Raw genomic sequence first — 21413 nt, forward strand, 5'->3', positions numbered from 1 at the left:
TTACTTTACATAAATAGAGGAAAAAAAAAATCAAATTTCACTCTTATGAGTTAACCCTCCCTATTGTAAAAGTAACAACAATTCTACGAAAATAAATTTCTAATAATTACAACTCATTCTTATGCTAGAAGTCATTTCCATACCAAAAAAATTAGAGTGTACCTAGAATATGTTTCAAAGAAACATTTTACGCACATGAACAATAATTCTAAACGCTTCGCTAGTAACATATTCCCTGGGAAATAAACCTCTCCACAGAATCGATCTGATAGGTTTTGAGAGTTCCCCGACCGAAGTTAAGGTTTGCCATGGCTGCATCTTCATAGACCAATCAACTTATGGTTACCATGGTATTGCAACCATAGAAGCATGAGTTGGCTTACATTTTTCGGTTTCATATGCTACAATGGGAAAAAAAAAAGGAAATTTTGTTCTAATTTCAGCCGTGAAACATAACTCAAAACACATTTCAGGAACAAAAAAGATCAATACATTTTGGAGTAGGCAGTTTATCATTAAAATTGCTGGATCTCTTTCATGTCCAACGACCCATCTCAACTATAGCAAATAAAATTGTGAATACAAAAGCTCCCGAATTTTGTAATAATCTTCACATAAGGGCCCTTCGATGACAACTTGTTGGGTACCAGAACCACCACCCTGCATAAATTGAATATACTATGTTTATGCTTTAGAAGCAAACCATGAAAATGGTACTAGCCAAACAACACCATCACAAGCAAATATGCATTCATTTGTGGTATGAAGCTGAAACGTGGTTCAAATTCGATAAGCAACATTAAGAGCCATATTCAACTTATCTATTTCCCCCTTTTTTTAGAATTTCTCACCTTCTGACTTGCATCTGAAACCTTGCGTAGGGTAACATACTCGCCACATCTCAAAGCACCCCCAGCAAATTCAACCTGCAATGCATATAGGACGATCATATCGTTCACTTTTAACGCTCTATTGTAGCTTTAGTGTCTATTATACATGTCAAAAAGGAGATATTCGTCCCCATTGAGAAGGGAGGGATTCACAGGCAAAGATACCTGTATTCCCTTGCTGGAAAGAAATTGTTTGAAGTCAGCCATTTTTAGATCCCCAACAAGAACAGATTTATGAGGCAAAGCGGCCTTTGAGAGGGGAAGTAAAGACAACGTTCCATTCTCGGTCTTTCCTACGTCAGCATCAAGCCAAGAGATTTCATAATCTCCTAGCTGTATTCGAAATTATGTCAGGCATAGTAGGGAAGACTGCTTATACTGATACAAAATACAAGTTAATTTTGGAGGAAAATTTCATGGATCTCCAAAAACTTTACCTTCTTAAACAGCACATTGCTCATCAGCTTCTCTGAAAGTTGTACCTGAAATTCAAGAATCGGAGATTTGTTAGTCTCAATATTAGAAATGACAACCTGAAAAGGAAATGAATAGTCTCGACTGTACCTTATATGCACACAGATCAGAAGTAACATCAATCGTTTCTTCAATTTGGGGGGCATAGACATGGGGACAGACATTTTTAAGGCAATGTTGCTTAAGATGCTCAGTGGCCTCTGCAGTTCCATGCACCAAGACCTTCAACCAACAATTTAAATAAATAAATAGAATCAAACGGTTGAATCGTTGATTAAAGTAGTTTTTGTGGTAACACTGAACAATGTCTACAAAAAGCTATTGCAACTACACGGATGTGGAAATTTAAGAACCCGGCTAATAGGAAATTTCTCAGAATACACCAACTTAGCTAAACTGAACTTTCACCCTACAATCAATAGTTACAAGTGCACAAGCTCATACACAACGAAAGAGCAGTTGTAAAAAAACACCATACAAGCTTCAAGGGAGCAACGTGGGAGAGTATTGATTTAATTGATCTCCCATCTGAACGACCTTCGAAATCCATGTAATGCAATGAGCATTTAACTTGGACCTGGATAGGGAAATTACAGAAAAAATCATTGATCCAATCAATAGATAAATAACTTGATTGTATCATCAAATTGAACATAGGTACAAAGATGATCAATGGAAAGTATAAGTATTAGGCACTTTAAAAAAAGTGATATATCAGAAAAATATATATATATATTTATACACTTACACACACAAAGACAGATCAGAGAGATATTTTATCAACCCATTATAACCTTCTCCTATTAAGTCAAATATTTTCCTTAAAATAAACTTTATATACATATACTGGAGACAATAACATTAAATACACATTCATGTGAATTCAGCCGACCAATATAAACCTTAAAACAGAACTTTAACAGGAGATCAACTTACTGTCAATTCGTTAGATACAACTTTTGAAGGCTTCATATCCAGAATCAAGTTAGCAGCAGTTTCATCTAGTTTTCCATCCACGTCGACACCACCCTGTAAGTATGATTCTAGTAAATTAGCAATCATCCATTCACAACAAAAAATGACGAAGGGCATAAAAGTCCATTTGACTGTGTGTCCCAACTATATGAATTGGCTACATGGATGCATTTTGATCTTCACACGGCTGTTCCCAGGGAATTTGATAGCAGTCCTTAGCTGTTACTTTCAATTCCTCTCAATGTTGGTTACTCATCAACATTAATAATATTGACAAATCTCAAAACTAAATATATATATCCTATTCCTAAAACCAGCCCAAGCAGGATCTTACATTCCAAATGTTATTGAGCAAAATGGTTTCTATTCTCAAAAAAAAAATAATAATAATAAATAAATAAAACAAATCGGTTTCCTAAATTTTACCACAAGAAAGGCTTTCTATTTCAACCCACAACCTATCAACCAATTTAACATTCATTTCAATCAATCTTACACGTGTCCAGGAATTAAATGCAGATAATTATATCAAAGAATCTTACATGCGGCGCTGATTGGTCCATGTCTTCATCCTTAATTACATAATCATCAGGATTGATTACTTCACCAAAATCATCCCATGCGGAAGTGTTTTCATAAAAGGGAAACATTGGAGAAACGCTTGTTGAAGGAGGAACAAAACCATCAATAAATATGTCTCGGTATGCACCTCCATGTGAACCAACTACTGCAAGATACAATCAGCAACCAATCAATTCCACTAACAATTATTAAAACGTACATTAAAACAATTCCAATAAAAAAACACAATCATAGGCATGTATGGGGAATTTTTCACTGTTTAAACCACTAGATGTCCATTAGCCAAATACAAAGAAATGAAGGGAGATTTGACAGTAAAGTGTAAATGAATGGAAATTGATTCAAAGCAAATCATAAATCACAGACCATTTGATGATTGCAGGGTAGGATCCTCATTTCTAGTGTCACTGAAATGCATGTATATTCTTAGGACTAAGAAACGATAGTGACACCTTCAACTAAAATAACTGGTGGTGCCCAAGCAATGGGGATATTTATAGCATTTCTAAACCATCTTAAAACCTGGCACATCAGTGTACACTTCGTGTTCTATGTTTCCATGATAGGGTTTGGGAAAACATTTTGCTAATATTTATGCAACCAAATCCTATTTTCACTTAAAATATCTTTTCCAATTCAAGTAAAAAGTTTGGATGCTCATAATTTCCTTGCTAAAAAAAGTTTGCACGTGTCTAGAAAACTGCAGTTATCAATCATCATACCATCTGGTGCTACATTACTGCTAGCATCAATGATCATTGGATCGCCAGTATCGTTATCAGTTCCATGTGATGCTTTAGATTGTTCCTCCTTAAGCAAACTAGCCTTAAGAGCTTCTTCCTTTTTCCTGTTTTGCTCTTCTTCATAAGCAACGAGCTCATCTCCAGTCAAAGGGACTCTCTTAGACACAGTTACCTTAACAGCTTTGGGAGGTGGATCTGATTGAAGCATGCGGGCCAAAGTTCCAAACTACATTTTCCAACTGATGGGGGTTACACATTCACAATATACGTGTAGAAATTATAAGAGTTCAAAGAAGCATGCAGTTGATCAGGTATATGCAGAAGGGGAAGAAAGAAAGAAAGGAGAAAAAATTACTTTTTCATCTTCCAAGCACAGTCATAGCAAGACACGCCCATGGCACCAAGAGTACACATTTTTTAAGAGAAACAACTTTTCATTGAGAAAAAATGAAATAATACATAGGCAAGAGGTGGTTAGGGCTCCAAGTATACACACTCCTTCTCCCGATCCTAAAATCAAACTCTTCTATCAAAGATAGAATGATTGTGACATCCGTCGTTTCCCTATCAAACAAAGGACGATGGAAATCGAACGAAAAGGAAAAAATCTCCCTAACAAAAGTAAGTCATCAGCCACAAAGGAATTTTTCGAGGAGGAAAATGATAAAGACAAGGAAACGAAGTGCACCTAGAGTAATCGACTACCAATGAATCAATGACTTGCTAGAACTTCTACAAGAACAACAAAGAAAGAAACTACGAATAATATTAAAAGTGTTTTGATTTTCTATTAAAGAAACTCTAGTCAAATGGTAGATGTTTAGAAAATGGAAACAAAGATGGAACGGCATTTATGCAAGGCGTAACAAATCAATTTTGGAGAACAGTTACTCAGTTCCGAGGACTGAAGATAAATAGACCAAGACATGAAAAATCACTTTAAGTCTCGCTTGCTAATCATGTAAACAAGTTACTAAAGAATACCTGGCCTCTTTCAGAAAAAAGGACGAGATTTTTGGCATCCGTTGCCCACTCAACAAAAATGTCATGTGAGTAACCAGCTTCCAAACTAGCCATTGATGCTAGAACAACCTACAAGACACCCCATATAGACGTCAATACATTTAAACCTCAAGCAAAAGGAAGTAAACATATAACAAAATTAACAATTTGTTGCAATCAACCTTTGGTCCATCTGGAGCATTATCAAGTTCACTTTTGTTTATTAGAAGGGTGACATGCCTGCAAGATTTAAAACAACAGCCTGGTAAGAGTTCCTAGTTCCATTTGTATGACTTCACACAGCACTCTGCCACACTAAAACTTATTTTAGTCTATCTCAATTTCTTTAATCAAAGGTAAATAAAGCATGCTATCGAGTGAGAAATATGTAACACTTGAACCCCCAAGGCAATGGGATTGACCGGTAACTACCCCCTGTTTCCTATCAAAAGATTAAAAAAAAAATGTAATACTTGGAAGAATACTTACTTGAGAAGAAAGGCGTTGTTCCGTGTGTGTTCAAAAGACTTTGCTATTGAATCACTCATCCACTCTAGAAAACTCTTGATATAATCAATTGTGCTAGATGCGACGTAAGTTAAAAAGAAAATGGGAAAATTTAAACTTTCCTCTTCCCAGTACTGCAATAATAACAATGAGACTAAATATTATAGCTTAATTAACATGACATAAAAAAATTTAAACAAAAAAAGAGGAGACAAAAGTTTTGTCTTTCACCAACTAACCCATTCTAAAATTTGAATAAGCTCCAACACTCGCCCAGCAGTATCAACAGGAAGTAAGACATTTCCATTAGCTCTTAAGGTCTTCTGAATAGTATCTATGTTAATCAAAATGAAAAATTCCATCAACAATTCTTGACAAAAACGACTAAGCATCCATAACAAAGGACTTTTAGAATATACTTTTATGCTACAAGTAGAGCATGGGAGGGGGGGAATGAAGCAAAAGATGGAATCTCTGGCAGGATTTTAAGTACCTCCAAATTCTTTGTCCTTCTGACGCCTGTAAGGCTGATTATTTAGAGCATTATAAGCATCCGTTATCAATACAGCAGGTCGCACAAATGACTCTAGAATGGTTCCATTCAGATGCCTGATAGTAAGTTAAATAAGCATTGTGTATTACACTTGTGTGAGTAGTCTTAGCGCAGGTGTTGGTGCTTGTAACAACGGTTACCATACCTTTCCTTGCGGTGGTTAAAATCAACAGCATATATAACATCTTCCCCATCCTTAGTTATCTTCCACAGGGTTCCCCCCAATAAATGCCCAGCCACATGAGGTGCAATAACTATTCCCTCTCCTTTGCCTGTCATAAAGTATCAGAGAAGAGTAAACAGGGGAAAATAGTTATGTACAACCTAAGTAATGGTAAACAAATAGTAAGTCCTAAACTTCTTCCGGAGTGGAAAACAGTACAATATTGGCTTGTGGACTTTACTTTTCCTTTATTTTGAGATATCTACTTCTTTTGTTGAAACTATTGAGTGGTTTCAAGTTAGCCATTGTTTTGTTAAGCTTTCTGGCTTCCTCCATATTCTTTTATTATTTTTAATGAAAGCTTTTTCTCATCTAGCAAAATGAAATTTATATATTTTAAATTGGAGCTTCTTTTTGTAGCTTTGTCGTTTCCATTAGCCTATTGATTTTGCTCCTTTTGTATTGAGGCTCTCCTTTTTATTGCTTTCATTTATTCTCAAAGAAAGACAGTTTTTTCATCAATAAAATTTTAACAAATTATCACATTGCTACATGAACAACCATGGAGAATGAACAATTCAGTCTAAGAAGTAGGCCATGCTTCATATGATATAAGTTAGATAGCTTAACACTTCACCGCTAATTGGACATTCAAACTCGATTGTCAATTGTTTTTATAATTTCTTTTTATTTCAACACAATGAAACAAGCTCGAGCATGAGGATACAACAAAATAAGAGAGCATAGGAATTTCTGTGAACAAGTGACAAAAGCTTTGAACAAAAAATGTATACAAAAGGAGGGACGATAAGGAGTTCAAATATTAAAAACTTAAGCATATCAATGGTAGGACATATTTTATTCTGAATTTCCTTTTCTTTTAAGACATTGAATAATGACAAAATACTTATATTTGGTTTTCCATTGCTTTTATAAGCTTTTGTTATAAAATGTAGCATATTTGGAAGCATGTCATTGGCTTCTTTAATTTCCCATAGGAGGCACATATCTTAAATCCTATATCATAACATACTTTACAGAAGTATTTCAAAAAATATGTGTTGTCATGGGCGTGTCCTGAGGTTCCCTCGCTTTTTTTCTTTTTATTCCGGAAGGACAGTCATTATTGTAACATATCATGCTATAACATGTTTGTGCTTCTCAGATGAATGACTGAATGATTTTCCAAGATACATTAGGTGGGTCATCAGTATAGACCATATACAATCATTAGGCAACCAAGAGAAAGAGGGATCGATTAGCTTTGATCTAACAATAAACAAGACCAAGAAAAGGCACCTGAAAGATGATGATTCTGGGAGTATGTTAGCCTGGTTACAACTTGGAAAGCAGAATCGATATCATCCAGCGTAAATAGATCAAACTCTGATACTTGCTGCATAAGGGAAAGGGGAGGTGTCCATATGGCAACACCCAGCACAAAGACAGTAAAGAAAAGTTAATGAAAACAACAATCAGGAATCAATGGTAAATTGGTGAAGCAGAGACTATTATTCTGACTTAAGTATTATTAAAAAAAAAAAATTTACTCATAACCAATGCTAATATGAAATGTCGGCAATAGATTAGCAACCATGTAATTACGAAATATATAACTTGGATCCGACAATAATTCCCCACCCCCCACCCACACACAAGCAAAAAAGAAATTAAAATTCTTTAAGACAACGTACAGCAAAAGTTTCGAGGGTCCAAGCCCACATAAACTGACGAGTGATAATTGACCTAGATAAATTAACCAAAACTTGCTTGGTCAGTCATCACTCACATAATTGAAGGAGTCTACCACACTCACAAGGCTACGACAAAAAGGACTATTTTCTTCACAACACTTCAAACTTGACCGCAAGTATACAAGCTTACTTTAGTAGGATCTATTCAATAGGTTATACAACTAGGTTCTTGAGTTTTAAAGAAGCTTGATGGCAAGTAGTTCAGGTAAATAGTGTAGTAGCTTGTTTGATTTGGTTAATTCATAACTTTAAGGAACCAAATTATATGAAAAAAAAAAATTACCTTCCTCGCTATAAACTGATCATACATTGTAAGAAGGCCCAATCGATACACGGGTTCAGTGGAATATACTGGAGCAGAAAGTCCAAGTTGTTTCATGGCATATGGAAGGGCACCGAGGTGAAGTGTATCAGGATGTGATATCAAAACTGCATCAATCGTCGATGCCACCCTGAAAAACCACAATTACGTATTAAGGGCGATGAAGTAAACAAAAATCAAGAGTTTGTAGCCCAATTGTTGAAAAGCCTTTTCGCGAGTTATTCACTCCGAACCCTTTAATCCAAAAAAAGATTGTTACATTCAAATGTAAGAAGAACTTCTAATGAACCATTCCACCGATTTTCTTAAGAACCTAACACGTTTCAGAACCGGCGAAAACAGCTAGGTATCACTGATTTCCTTACTCGGCTAGTACCAGTCGACATCCACATGGCATTCAGCAGCTTCAATACATGAAACTTACGAGTTCAGCTCAAACAAAACAGATTGCAAAGAAATGTTGAGAAAGCGAACCTGGATAGAGGTTGAAGAAGAGCAGGATCGAAGTGGTCGTTCCAACCACAGTCGATAAGGAAGTTGAAGCCGTCAACGGAGACCAAATAGGATAAAGGATTTTCATTGTACACGCCGCAAAGAGGCGTCACCTGAACAGAGGTTCCCATTGATACGAAGCTCCAAACTATCTGCAACTCCCTAGTTTTGGAGGAGCAAGGAGGTTTTAGGGAAAATGGCGGGGTGGTTTTTTTTTCTCTCTTTTTTTTTTTTTTTCCCTTCTTTCTGTCAAAGATACGGCGTCGTTTTGATAGTTTTTTTTTTTTTAATTCCTCTCAAACTAAGAACCGGACGATGTAGAAATATGTTCAAGACCTCGATTTATATTTATAAAAAATCAAGTAGCTAAATGAAAATAATAAGATTTTAAATTGTTCCATAATATGTACCGCGATAACTGGTCGAGATTTAAACCTTGATTCTACCTCCACTCGTATGAAATATTTTTAAGCTGCCTAGTTTAAACTTGAAACTATTGAAAAAAGATTTTTTGAACCATATAATCTAAAAATATATCGTGATAAACTAAAGGCGTATGTTTCGTCCGAGTGGTTGAAGACCAACTTAATTTTTCTCCTTTCCAAGAGATACAAACCTAGACAACGAATAATAAAATCCTTACCGATTCTTTTGAGTCTTCCTATGAAAATCAAAAGGTAGAGTGTTTAAATATATAAACATAAGGGATCCATGTCCCTAGATGCATCATCGAATCGAGTAAATGAAATCGAAGCAAGAGATCATTTTTTCCCAGGTTAGCCACACCAAAGTTGATGCATTCTTACCCCCTTTCATTAATGAGTCGAGCGTTTAAACAGAACTTTTGTAAGCCGTGCAATTTCATACAGATAACAAATGTTTTCAAAGGATGGCATTTGATACAGCAAATGATTTTACAGCTCTCTTCATGAACAAAGAAAGAGGGGTATTGCGCAGAAGAGGCGAGTGATTCAAACTACTTCTACTTCACGTACTTTATCATTGGGGTTCGGCAAAGGCCCTTCCCATAACTCCAAAAAATCCTTCCTCATCCAAGATATGGCAATAACAGGTCCTAATGTAGAAGGCACCTGCAGACACCATTAAGAATACAAGAGTAAGAAGCAGAAGATAAGTAACAGTGATCGAGTCCCTCATTCATTTGAGAATGTAATATTACATTTGTAGATGTAGATATTCGAATTTTCAACCAACATGAAATATTTCAATGCTTAAGGTAGTTTCAATGTATTAATTTATGAGGGCGAAAACTTAGAAGAACAATGACTCGGGATGTAGAAAGATCTCGGGACTCCCTCTTTCTCTCTAAAAATGCCACTTAACTAACTAGTTGATAATTTACTAAATGTGGAGGAGAATGGAGGAACAGGACTCATTTTCCAATAATCTAAGCTCTTATAAGAATATGCATACATGAATGATGTAGAAAAGATTGTAGGCGTAGAAAACACGATGTAGAAATGACTTTTCCTTCCATGGTTTTGTCGGATCATCCTTTCAGGGAAGCTAAAGCTTTGTTGTGGAAATTTATCATCAGGGCTTTTCTTTGGAATCTTTGAAAAAAAAAAAGAAACCGAAGATTTTTTTTTGGATAAAGAAGTTCTTTTTTACAAGCTTTATGATTCTGTTGTCTATCATGCTATCTCTCGATGTAAATCTACCAATATCTTTTCTTCTTATAGTTATGCTACTCCATTAACAACTTGGGCAAGCTTTTCGTAATCACCATGGATTATCCATCATTTTTTGTAATTTCATACATCAGTGAAATTGTTTTTTATCTTGTGTGTGTGTATATGTGTGCATACATCAGATATGAATAACGTAGAAAGATGAAACAGCATTACCAGATACAATAGGGCAGGTTGAGGCGAGTGAGTCAAAACACCAGCTGCTAGAGCGGTCACCAGCCCAATGGCATAACCAGGCAGGGCATACCAAATGTACTTGTGGCCCCTTGCGTGCATATCTAAGAGATTGACTGTATCCCTACTCTTCCGATGGTCAAAACAAAGAACTAGAGCTAGAAACATGGCAGGAATTGCCTACAATGTGAAACAACGAACATTACAAAAACAGTGGGTTTGATCAAGACAGAACAGGAATGAAGGTCTTCACGGAAATCCACACTTGGTGGCTAGGGTCTTCCCCTTCCTTTTGTTTATATCAATTATCAAAGTCTATTGTTCCATTTTATAGATAGAAATTCACACAGAAATAGGTCTCCAAGTATCCAGATGCAGGCAAGAAACAACAATTACCATATTGATATAATGGAGCATAATGTTGAGTTGCAGGATTTTCTGATCTTGATTAACATTGTAATTGTATTTTAACGGCAGGTGACTAATTTCATGAAGTCTTACCAGTGAAAGATGAACAAACTTAATATTAACAACTGTTGCTGGAGGAAGTTATATGACGAAAGAAAATGCAGGGAAAATACAATAGCATACCATATCACCAAGGCCAAGCATCATGAAATCAGTGGCATTTTTTCCTGGAATGACTCCACCAAGTAAGTTCCTTGGAAAAACTATCTTGACGGGTAACTCCAGCTTCTTAGTTATCAATTGCAGACCAGGAAGACTCAGACTATTAGCAACTGTGTGAACAGGATTCGATGCTTGCTGAGTTGCTACAGATACCATTACATTAGCTCCAAAGAATCTCTCAGAGAAGAAGACCCAGAAAATATCATATACAAAGAGACAAACGAGGAGCATTGCACATATTTTAACATTAGGGAGACGTACATGGCTGACAAAGGCAACACATATTGAAATTCCCAACAAATTGTTCAATATCCAATGCCCAGAAACAAGCCATGCTGCAACTAAACCAAAACATGCCATCAACAATAACCCTTGAATTCGTGTAAATGACTTGGAACAACACCTTGATACGTAAGGATCAGCCAATCCAAACTGAGACTTTAAACAGGCCATGTAAGGCGCTAAACAGAAGAAGAGGGATGAAACCGAAGCAACTGCTGTGAATGCAGTAAGAAGTTGAGACACGGAAGAAAACAGGTAGAACATCAAAAGCAAACTGCAAGAACTCATAACTGGGATCATTAGTGCTTGGGATCTGTCTAAGGTAATGGAAGCTTCTGAAAAGTCACGGTTTCGCTCCATTTCCTTCCCATAATTTAGGGCCCGGAAAGCTGATCCAAATGTAACAGCCACTGCAGTCACAATGAGAGTGACAGGTGCAGGTTCCAGCAAATATAGAAGTTTCCACAAAGACTCCATAATGAACTAATTGTGATTCTTCAACTTTGTTGTCAATTTAAAACTCCTAAAATTGTAAATTTGGCAACCAAAGTTGCATTCTTTCTCTGATGTAAGCTTGACCAGAGAAATTCATGCAACCTGCAAGATCAAAAGCAGCAGTTCATTAACTAAAGAAAACACACACATGCACGCGCAGCAAACAAAATATGAAGAACCATTTAAATGCTGGCTTTCAAGAATCTATTCTAAGTTAAGGCCTCAGGGAAAAGAGTAATTGCATACGATGTTCAGCAATAAACAAATGCTATGAAATTTCTTAAACTGGAAATGGAGAAGAAGGAAAAATAAAAAAAACAAAATGAGCAGTAGAAAATTCAACCACACAATAAATTTCTGGAAATATTATCATAACTTTGTATTTTAAACGAATAGCTCTGCAGTCAATCCAGTCGGTTCCCATCCAGCTCACAACTAAATCAGTAGAGAGAATGCAATATGGGAAAATCATTAGATGACTTATCCCAAGAACCAAGACATTTACAAACACAGTCAATGATTATATCAGCTACCAACCGTCGAAAGGATTCAAACAATTTCTCGAAACAATTCCTCGTTTCCTCAACAACCAGACAAGAGGTCGACGGGACCTGGAAATGCAACTCCCATTATCTTTCCAATTGATACACCAGGCAATTGACAACATCTATCCACAGAATTAACGCATATCTATGGTAAAAACATAAAAACAACAAAATCCTACTCGTAGTGCAGTGACAACGAGCGCAGACACAGAACCATATACGTACATAATAAGCGATCAAGGCTCTCACTCAAGGAGATTGCAAAATTAGGGTTCCTCAAAATCAGACGATTAACGAAGAAGACTAACCTTGGACTTCGAAGCTCTTCGAACTCAGGACCTTTCCTCTTAGCCACTCTGAAGTCTGATCGGCCAAATCTATTTGCTCGAAATGGGGTGCTCAATGTAAACAAAAATTATTTCGCTTAATTACAAGAGTAGCCCTTCTTCGCACGCAAAGAGAGAGTATTTATTTATTCATTATTATTTTCTCCTCCTCGCAAAAGGGAGTATTTACAGATTAGTATGAAGATAAATTGCAGATTGGTCCCTGTGCCCAAGAAATCATCTTTCCCAACTGACCCGACTTGACCCGACTCGTTAACAATATTTTGATAAATATTTCTAAAAAGTTCTAAAATTATAAGAAATATTTAAATTAATAAATAAGAATTTAATCTTGAAATAAGTTGAAATTTATTATTAATAATAAATACTAAATTCATTAAATGAAATTTAATTTTATATATGAAAAATAGGTTAATTTTTTAAAAAAAATATTAAAGAAGCGGCAAGATAAACAGGTAAGAAACAACACCCAACTCAATGAAACTAACTCTCTTTTTAGGTCCCAGTGGCAACTAACGTAAATATTGTCCTTATCCAATGTCAAATCATTATCCAACCCATATGTAATAAATCCCCCGGTCGAAGCCCACATTGAACCATTTCATTCGCCGAACACACTCGTACTTCAAATCCTCCCTCCAAACACTTTCCACTTCCAACCACTCATTCGAATGCACCGTCGCTAATCTCCGGCGACGCCTCAAGATGAATCTGGCCGCCGTCGAAGCTCCATTACTAGTTCTTTTACTTCTTGCTGCAGCGCTGCGGTGGCCGCTCGCCGGAGCGCGGCTCCTAGTGGAGATGACGGTGGTCCAAAACGCCTCTTCCATCGGCGCCTGTAAGTGAAAAAGATTCGTTTCCTTTTCTTTCCGTCTCTAATTTGGCATTTGATCGGATTTTGTTTTTGTATTTGGATTAGTCTGTTTAGACGGAAGCTTGCCGGCGTATCACCTGGACAGAGGATTCGGCGCCGGCGCGGGAAACTGGCTTCTACAGTTCGAGGTGAATAATTTCTCCGCTCTTTACTCTAATTTTATTGTTTATTCCTCTTCTTGAGAATTATAATTAATTCGGCCTCGTCCAATGAGTACACGACACGTTTGACCCCTATCTGGCATAATCATCAACCCCTCCCAGAGAATCGAAATTCGAAATTCAAATCTGGACGTTTTAATTGATAATATAATGTTTGATTAAGTTTAATTAATTCACAACTGACATAAGATAAATATATATTTTGTCTTGTGGTAATACTCTTTTAGTTTGTTTAATTGACTTCTTACCTTATTTTAATATCAATAAATTATTATTATTTTGTGGATTATAAGTATTCCGGTCTATTATGCCAATTTTATACAAGCCATTATGTATGCTGGAGTTGACGTAATTTTTTAAAAAAAGTTCTGCAGAAATTGTATCTGTTCTCTGAGACCAGTACGACATCGTTTATGAGATTTGTGTGCACAGTGTTCTATGTCGTGTTGGGACTATTGTCGGTATTCCCATATGTTGCATATTTAAATCCCATGTTTGGTGGGTCTAGTTTTATTGCTATTTAACCCCCAAATTAGATTAAATTTACATGGAATTGTTGACTAAATATGGTGTTATTGAGAGAGGAATGAGTAATGTTGACGAAAGTTAGAATTGAATGATAGGGTGGTGGGTGGTGCAACGATGTAAAGTCTTGTTTGGAGAGAGCGAATAGCCGAAGAGGATCAACGCGTTTGATGAACAAATGGGAAGACTTCTCTGGCATCCTCTCCAACAACGCCTCCCTTAACCCAGGTATAATTTCTTTTAATCATGCCTCTGAGGACATTTTGGATAATTTAGAAAAGAAACAGGGTAGATTTGAAAATTTTGGTGGGGGTAAAGGGGGGGAAAGTGAAAGGCATGACCAGAACATGTCCCACGTTCTGGTAAATTAGGGGGGTGGTCTGTGTCTTGTCTGCAGGCTTCACGTGAATGAATTATTTGTGAAAAAGCTGACAGCTAGTCCATTATATGACCTAAACTAGAGTTGTTGCCTCAAAAGTCCAACTTAGGTTCCACCCTTCGTATTAAGTTTCAATTATGTTTCTATAAAGATTCGACATTGACACAAAACAACACAAACTACAAGTTGGTCTGTAAAAAAGTCCATATAATATAAGAAAAAAAACAATAAAATGTTAATTCAAGTATCTATTAATATTGACATTGACATTTTATCGATATTTGTATGAACATCATGAGATATCAACGTTTTAAACATTGGGTTTGCGCGACGGCTTTCAAATTGTTCTTTAATTAAAGAAGCATGAGCCTTATTAATCCTTTTGTCATCTTGGTGGTCTCTGTGGAGCAGATTTTTATAATTGGAACCGTGTGAAACTCAGGTACTGTGATGGAGCCTCGTTTGGAGGAAATGCCTTGTTTGACAATGGGGTAATTTTCTGTCTTTTTTTTATTATTTTATATTTAAATGCAAAAATAAATATAAATTAGCGAAAAAATATCTAGCTATTTTTCTTTTCCAATAATTTTGGCGATTTATAGCTGATTTTAGATTGAATGAAGTGAATGACTAGGAACCAATAATACAGGGTTTGAATTTTTGAAAATTTAGGGTTTAAATTGAAATTTTGATATTCCCGGAAACCATATCTGTCTAATCTCCGCCGCTTTCAAAAACACAGACATCGCTGCTTTATTTCAAAGGGCAAAAGATATGGGAATCCATCATTCTCGATCTTCTACCAAAAGGGTTGGGGACAGCAAGGAAGGTACGAATATATATAAGTATGTCTTAAAATTAATAATGCTGCTATTTCATGTCTTGATTTGACCTCTAAAGTATCATGGTTAATTGCATCAGATTCCTTCCCAACATGGAAGAAGAACACTGAAAAGTAATTGAAGCTCTGTTTTGTTGGCGTTTCTGCAGGCTCTGCTCTCTGGTTGCTCTGCTGGAGGTCTAGCAACTTTTCTGCATTGTGAGAATTTCTCCAAGTATTTGCCAAGGAATGCCAGTGTCAAATGCTTGAGTGATGCTGGATTTTTTCTTGACTTGTGAGTTCGTTTCTTTTTCCTTAAACCATTTTGAAAGTTCATGTAAACTTCCCATGGAAACAAAAGGGATTAGCGATATTTCTTGTGGAATTACCTGTTTGGTTCTCCATTTTCACAGAAGGGATACAGGTTTAAATCACACCATGAGGAACTTCTATAGGGATCTTGTGGCTCTGCAGGTACGTTATTTTTCCCCATCAATATCAACACAATTCAATGCTCTTATATTCATATTGTATCATTATTAGTATTAGTATTAGTATTAGTATTAGTTTAGCTTTTGGAAAAATGAAATATGAAAAGAGATGAAAGTAGTGTTGTGTGTGTGTTCTGAACATAAAATAATGTGGTGCAAGGTGTGGATGACAGGGGATGCAGCAAAATCTGAATGAAGACTGCACAGCCGCCTCTTACTTTCCAGAATTGGTACTTGTTCTTCATTTACCCACCACAATCTGGATATCACTTTATTTTGTTCTTACTAATTAAATTCTTCTAAACTTGATAATCTGCAGTGTATATTCCCTCAATATTCCTTGAAGTACATAACAACACCATTTTTCGTTCTGAATTCAGCCTATGATGTTTTCCAAGTAAGGAAAAAAGTGCTTGCAAATTTCAAATAAGTTCGTAAGGATCATATCTAATTTGAAGTGATTTGAATCAAACAGTTCCATCACGGATTGGTGCCACCATCTGCTGATTTACGTGGGCATTGGAACCACTGCAAACTCAATCCAGCAGAATGTAGTGAACAACAGATTCAGGTACTGCAAGGTACTCCCCACATTCCCCATTTTTCCCTATTAATTACCACGAGCAAATTTAGTTTTCAAGTTCAGTTTACAACCTTATTATTTGGTTTGATTTTCTTAAATTTAAATCTTTAGGTCTAAGAATCAGCATGCTTTCTGCATTAAGATTATTCTATGAATATTCAAGCAGAGGAGGAATGTTCATAAATTCATGCTTTGCTCACTGCCAAAGTGAGTCACAAGACACATGGTTTGGAGAGGACTCCCCAACAATAGATGACAAGGTATTCCCTTCGTAATCACAATATACTTAGAATATCTTCGAACATTTGATTTTGTGTCTAATAAGTCTCTAACTTTAAAAAGTATCATTCACGTCGATACGAATACAATATAAAATCAACGAGTCTGGGGTTATATTTTGCAGACAATAGCAGAAGCAGTTGGAGATTGGTACTTTGGCAGGAGGAACACAAAGGAGATTGACTGTGCTTATCCATGCGACTCAACTTGCCATAATATTATACCATGAACAACTCTGCTATTATTTTTCTCATTCGTATTCATTTTCATATATATATTGTTCATGCTAATTTCTTCACAGGGAAGGAGACGCACAGAAGCTAATACACGTACACACACGAATTTATAGCACACAATATTATTTCAAAAGAAAATTGATTTTTTTTGTTCTTAGGAGTTACATGTAACATCATTCAAATTCAAATTATACATTTGGTTGTTATGGCATATTCCATTTGTTTATATTTTATTTTCTGCATTCCTGTGTAGTACCATCGAAATTTAAACCCTTTCGGAGAAATCAAAAGAAATATTAGGACGATCCATTTGAGTTTAAATTTAAATGAAATCTTTACGGCAAACCTTCTTAATCTTAGTTCAATATTTGTATGAGTGAAAACGCCTAATTGATTTATTATCATCCAATATGCAAATTACTACTTAATCACTAATTTTACAAAGTATGGAAAGAGAATTGGTTATCAAATTTGCCTAAAACTCCAACCACACTTAAAACATGAGCGCTCAAAGAATAACAGATACAAGGTAGCTAGTGGGACAAAACAAGCCCACTTGCCTATCTCTTCTTCTATAAATAACCTATTAAGACGGTGCTATAATTAAAATATATATTCTCCACAAGCATTCTTTGTATAGTCTTTCCACATTTTTTTTCCATTTTTTAGGGTGAACCTTAGGGCTGGTGGAGAGTTCCAAAGGGATCGCATTGATCCAATATGTTTGTCACGCTCACGATGTTGGAGTCGATTCTCGATTGTTTATTGGATCGTGCGATCCCTTAGGAACCATCCATCAATAGCTCTAATACTCGTGTTGCTAATCAGATGAATTTGTCAGGTATGACAAACTAGTTCTTGTTTTTATATAAATATGTTCTTGGTATTGGGCTGGCTGGGCCGAAGGCCAGTGTTACAAGGGGTTGATGGGCTGCGCTGGCTTGAATGGGCCGGAAAGAATATTTATGTATAAATAAAATTTATGCATCCCCCTACGATTCGAACCCATGACATGGATGATCTTTTATTTAATTTAACGCCAATTAGTTCTAATTTAGTAACAACCTTATCTCTTGGTGTTGAACTAAGAGTCTCATAGTTGTTTACTATTTTTATTTTTTTTTCAATTTTCATTCTCAATAAAAAAAATAATAAAAAAATCACAATTATATATAAATTTTAGAAGCAAAAAAATATGACAACTAATAATCACATTAATATTAAAGTACTAAAGTATTTGGCATCATAATTAAGTTAGTTAGGTTAGTAGATTAATTAGAATGAAAGATTAGGCAAATTTTGAATTAGCGGTGTGAAAGTCTCCCAATATTTGAAAATCAGACCTGTTAAAAAGTGTTTCCTAAAAAAAGAAGAAAAAAAAACACGTTGAAGATGAGGTGGCAATGCAACTACTCTTAATAACTATAAAAAGCTAATAAATGCCCCAACGAATGGGAGGAAATTAAATTTTAATTAAAAGTCCAAATTAGAAGTTTCAAATGTCGCCCATGGCAGCCTCATTTTAATGGGTTTCCCCGTAATCAGTGGAGACCTTTTTTTTTTTTTTAATTTTTTGTCCGATTAAATTTAAAGTTTTAAAATTTAAATTTATGTTCCGCCATCCACACTAATAATATGATATTGTCCACTCTGTATAAAAATTTGGGCATAAAATTTTGGAGCATAAAATTTTGGGTCTTCCCAAAAATGCTAGAGTATTCATGGATTATAAATCCATGATCATCCTCTAAATTAGTATAACATTATAATTATAATTATGTGTCGAATATTATTGTTTTTATTAAGATATTTTTGAAAGGGACATTCGTAGAAAACTTTGGTGAGGTACAATTTTCTTTTACGAACAGTACTTTTAATTGACTAAGTAGAAAAAGTTAAGAAAATTTGTTATTGAATTTGGCCTTCAAACCAAAGTGTTTGGTCCTTTATTACTTTCCTAACAAAGCCAACAAAATTTTGTTTCATTTAATTTAGTTTTCCAATTAGTACATCTTCCTTTTGATTTTTCTCTCACAATTATTCATTCAAAGTTTCATAACAGCTTTGATTTGATGCAAACGTTACAAAATTAAATTAATTTCATTTAAAATTCACCAAATTACATAGTAAAAACGACCTCCACCGTGTAATTATAAATATTTAAACTTTTTTTTATCGGACTTAAAATTTAAATAGGTAAAAAAAAATCAATTAAATTATACTCAAACTTGTCGTTCATTATTTACCTAACTTTATATGCTTCTAGAATGAAGTTGAGTTAAAACTCTTTGACTCCTATTACGTGCTACAATTATTTAATTATTCTTGTTATTTCCATTTAATTTGTTTGAAGGAGGAAGAAATTTCTGGGATAATTCCTATAATATAATAACTTTTCGTTACATATGGCTTAATTATTGTTTTAGTTAAGAAATGTCTATATAAATCGGTTTAAATAATTGGTATCTTAATTACTAATTATAATATAAAAAGTAAAATATTAAGAAATATAGTATAATTTTCAGTAACGTGTTCATTAAATTAAAATACGTTAAAAAATTAAGTCAAGTTTATAAACCCTACCTTAGAGAGTAGTTTTCAAGGTTATTTAAGAAAAGAAAAAAAAAATTCTCCGAGCTCAAACTAGCGGGATAAATAAGATAGGAATAGTCGTTCCATAATGCTATATTGGAGAGTATGTAAAGCTAACCACTTTAATATAAGAATGGAAACTCATACATAAAACGAATTTATCGTGAATCTGTTCAACCTGAGACAGCAATAGGAGTCAATGATCCGGACCAGGAAGACTTCCCGTCCCCACCCGAAAAAGGAAAAAAAATTGGTGCCATCAATGGTGGCGTCATTGAGGTTAGTTAAGGTAGCTACATTCTGGATGGCTGTGGACATGAAAGCCTCCTTTTTGACCATTTTCATGGTTTCCCACATCCATTGATTACTATATGGTTTGAACATTAATTCCGTTCATTAATTAACCAAATTTAATACAACAAAATTGGAGAGAACAGTCCAACTCCAAGTAATCAATGGAAAATTAAATTAAATTATTTTCTTTTCTTCTTTTTAATTTCCCAAATCTCATCTATAAAAACCCCCCATTGTTCTTGAATCCCCCAAGCACTCTGCCCCAGAAGAACTCCATTGATGCTCTTTTCAAGCTTTCCCAATATGGATTCTTCAAAATTGGGCTTCACCCATCTTCCAATCCTTGCCCTTCTCATCGCTCTCTCCTTCCAAACATCACTAGGAAGCAGCAGCATGATAAAGTGCGAGGCTTTGGAGAAAAGCAGGTGCGCATTTGCAGTGTCGTGGTCGGGAAAGCGGTGCGTGCTTGAAAAGACAGTGAAGCGCAGTGGAGAAGAAGCGTTCACATGTCGGACGTCGGAGATCGAGGCCGACCAATTACAGAACATCGTTGAAACAGAGCAGTGCATCGAAGGTTGTGGCCTCGACAGGAACACCCTTGGTATCTCCTCTGACTCCCTTCTCGACACGCGCTTCACTCGCGACCTCTGTTCCTCTCGCTGCTACAATCATTGCTCCAATGTTGTCGACCTCTTCTTCAACCTCGCCGCCGGTGAAGGTGACTCGTAATTTCCGTTTTAACAATGAATTTGTGAATGGTAGTTTGACATTTTGCGTGTTTATTGGACAGGCGTTTTTCTTCCGAAGCTTTGTGAAGCTCAAGGAGGAAATGTGAGAAGAGGAATGTCGGAGATTAGAAGCTCTGGGATTGTGGCGCCGGGACCCGTTCAGCCAGTGTCTCTGTCAACTGCGCCAGGGCCAGGTCGGGCCATGTCTCTGTCGGTTGCTCCAGCAGTCGCGCCGGCCGTGAATGGAGCTTGATCGGAGGAAGGAGAAAGAAATAAAGAATGAAACAGGATCGTGTTAAATAGTTTTTAGGCGGAATTAATATAAAATTACTGTCTTTTTACTGTTGTAATGGAATTTAGATAGTAATAAAAATTTAAACTTTCATTTGAATGATTGGAGAAAATATAAGAATTTTAACCCACCAATCCCCCATTTATTTGGAGTTCTTGAATATAATTAATTTTAAAGATTAAAATCTTAATAGTAATTGCAGAAATTATTCTATCTAGTATTTCACTCTAAAAAAAAGTTTTTAATTTTCACTCTAAAGATATTATCTTTTATGAGATTTCGGTTCAAATGTTTGTTCTCTCTCAGCATTCTGTTCAAAATTTTAAAATGTGTCTTTGGACTTCTGATCCAGGATTTTTCGTCTATGTTTTAGAATGTGTCTGATAGTTAGGAGTTTCTATGTTGTCTTTACAAACGGAGATGTGATATCATAATAGGGAAAAATCTTATTTTAACATAAAAATAATAATGGGTTTTATCTAAACTAACAATAAAAGTAATTTTAATTTTGTTTTTC

The 21413-nt window shown here is 35.5% G+C and overlaps 4 protein-coding genes across 5 annotated transcripts; 2 read left to right on the forward strand and 2 right to left on the reverse strand.

Moving 5' to 3' along the window:
* Positions 1–203: 203 nt before the first annotated feature.
* On the reverse strand, positions 204–8662 carry LOC111430467 (cleavage and polyadenylation specificity factor subunit 2). The gene is made up of 18 exons (XM_023066696.1): positions 8440–8662; positions 7927–8095; positions 7189–7285; positions 5872–5998; positions 5667–5782; positions 5413–5507; positions 5156–5307; positions 4849–4906; positions 4649–4756; positions 3644–3890; positions 2882–3066; positions 2301–2393; positions 1843–1941; positions 1455–1586; positions 1328–1372; positions 1056–1223; positions 852–926; positions 204–660 (listed from the first exon to the last, which is right to left on the reverse strand). The coding sequence occupies exons 1-18, from the start codon at positions 8586–8588 to the stop codon at positions 559–561; spliced, it is 2217 nt and encodes a 738-aa protein (XP_022922464.1). The 5' UTR covers positions 8589–8662; the 3' UTR covers positions 204–558.
* Positions 6182–20992, forward strand: LOC111430473. Its single transcript, XM_023066705.1, has 4 exons — positions 6182–6186; positions 12496–12500; positions 20128–20594; positions 20667–20992. Exons 3-4 carry the CDS (start codon positions 20156–20158, stop codon positions 20855–20857), a joined length of 630 nt encoding a protein of 209 aa, XP_022922473.1. The 5' UTR covers positions 6182–6186; positions 12496–12500; positions 20128–20155; the 3' UTR covers positions 20858–20992.
* Positions 9249–12767, reverse strand: LOC111430472 (signal peptide peptidase-like 1). 2 transcript variants are annotated; one of them, XM_023066704.1, is made up of 5 exons: positions 12604–12767; positions 12288–12361; positions 10935–11852; positions 10326–10523; positions 9249–9548 (listed from the first exon to the last, which is right to left on the reverse strand). In XM_023066704.1, exons 3-5 carry the CDS (start codon positions 11730–11732, stop codon positions 9429–9431), a joined length of 1116 nt encoding a protein of 371 aa, XP_022922472.1. In that variant the 5' UTR covers positions 11733–11852; positions 12288–12361; positions 12604–12767; the 3' UTR covers positions 9249–9428. The 2 variants fall into 2 exon arrangements, with proteins under 2 accessions (XP_022922472.1, XP_022922470.1); XM_023066702.1 differs by lacking the exon at positions 12288–12361 and having other exon boundaries at positions 12604–12764.
* On the forward strand, positions 13236–17027 carry LOC111430471 (pectin acetylesterase 9). The gene is made up of 12 exons (XM_023066701.1): positions 13236–13480; positions 13562–13644; positions 14301–14430; positions 14993–15072; positions 15324–15410; positions 15572–15696; positions 15815–15875; positions 16066–16122; positions 16212–16289; positions 16368–16473; positions 16587–16735; positions 16879–17027. Exons 1-12 carry the CDS (start codon positions 13348–13350, stop codon positions 16981–16983), a joined length of 1194 nt encoding a protein of 397 aa, XP_022922469.1. The 5' UTR covers positions 13236–13347; the 3' UTR covers positions 16984–17027.
* Positions 20993–21413: the final 421 nt, after the last annotated feature.

Source organism: Cucurbita moschata, unplaced genomic scaffold (assembly GCF_002738365.1).
Source record: "Cucurbita moschata cultivar Rifu unplaced genomic scaffold, Cmos_1.0 Cmo_Scf00034, whole genome shotgun sequence".
Lineage (NCBI taxonomy): Eukaryota > Viridiplantae > Streptophyta > Magnoliopsida > Cucurbitales > Cucurbitaceae > Cucurbita > Cucurbita moschata.

Bases quoted from the DNA above. Each gene is read 5' to 3' on its own strand.
- LOC111430472 (XM_023066704.1), bottom strand. From the start codon at position 11,732: ATGGAGTCTTTGTGGAAACTTCTATATTTGCTGGAACCTGCACCTGTC. The intron at 10,524-10,934 runs GTATGCTATTGT...TTCACATTGTAG, and splicing joins TGCTTGGCCTTGGTGATATG to GCAATTCCTGCCATGTTTCT. The intron at 9,549-10,325 runs GTAATGCTGTTT...TGGTGTCTGCAG, and splicing joins AACCTGCCCTATTGTATCTG to GTGCCTTCTACATTAGGACC.
- LOC111430467 (XM_023066696.1), bottom strand. From the start codon at position 8,588: ATGGGAACCTCTGTTCAGGTGACGCCTCTTTGCGGCGTGTACAATGAA. The intron at 3,891-4,648 runs GTATTCTTTAGT...TGGAAAATGTAG, and splicing joins TTTTTTCTGAAAGAGGCCAG to TTTGGAACTTTGGCCCGCAT. The intron at 661-851 runs GTGAGAAATTCT...CAATTTATGCAG, and splicing joins TTTCAGATGCAAGTCAGAAG to GGTGGTGGTTCTGGTACCCA.
- LOC111430471 (XM_023066701.1), top strand. From the start codon at position 13,348: ATGAATCTGGCCGCCGTCGAAGCTCCATTACTAGTTCTTTTACTTCTT. The intron at 13,481-13,561 runs GTAAGTGAAAAA...TATTTGGATTAG, and splicing joins CGCCTCTTCCATCGGCGCCT to TCTGTTTAGACGGAAGCTTG. The intron at 15,073-15,323 runs GTAATTTTCTGT...TCAAAAACACAG, and splicing joins ATGCCTTGTTTGACAATGGG to ACATCGCTGCTTTATTTCAA.
- LOC111430473 (XM_023066705.1), top strand. From the start codon at position 20,156: ATGCTCTTTTCAAGCTTTCCCAATATGGATTCTTCAAAATTGGGCTTC. The intron at 20,595-20,666 runs GTGACTCGTAAT...TTTATTGGACAG, and splicing joins CAACCTCGCCGCCGGTGAAG to GCGTTTTTCTTCCGAAGCTT.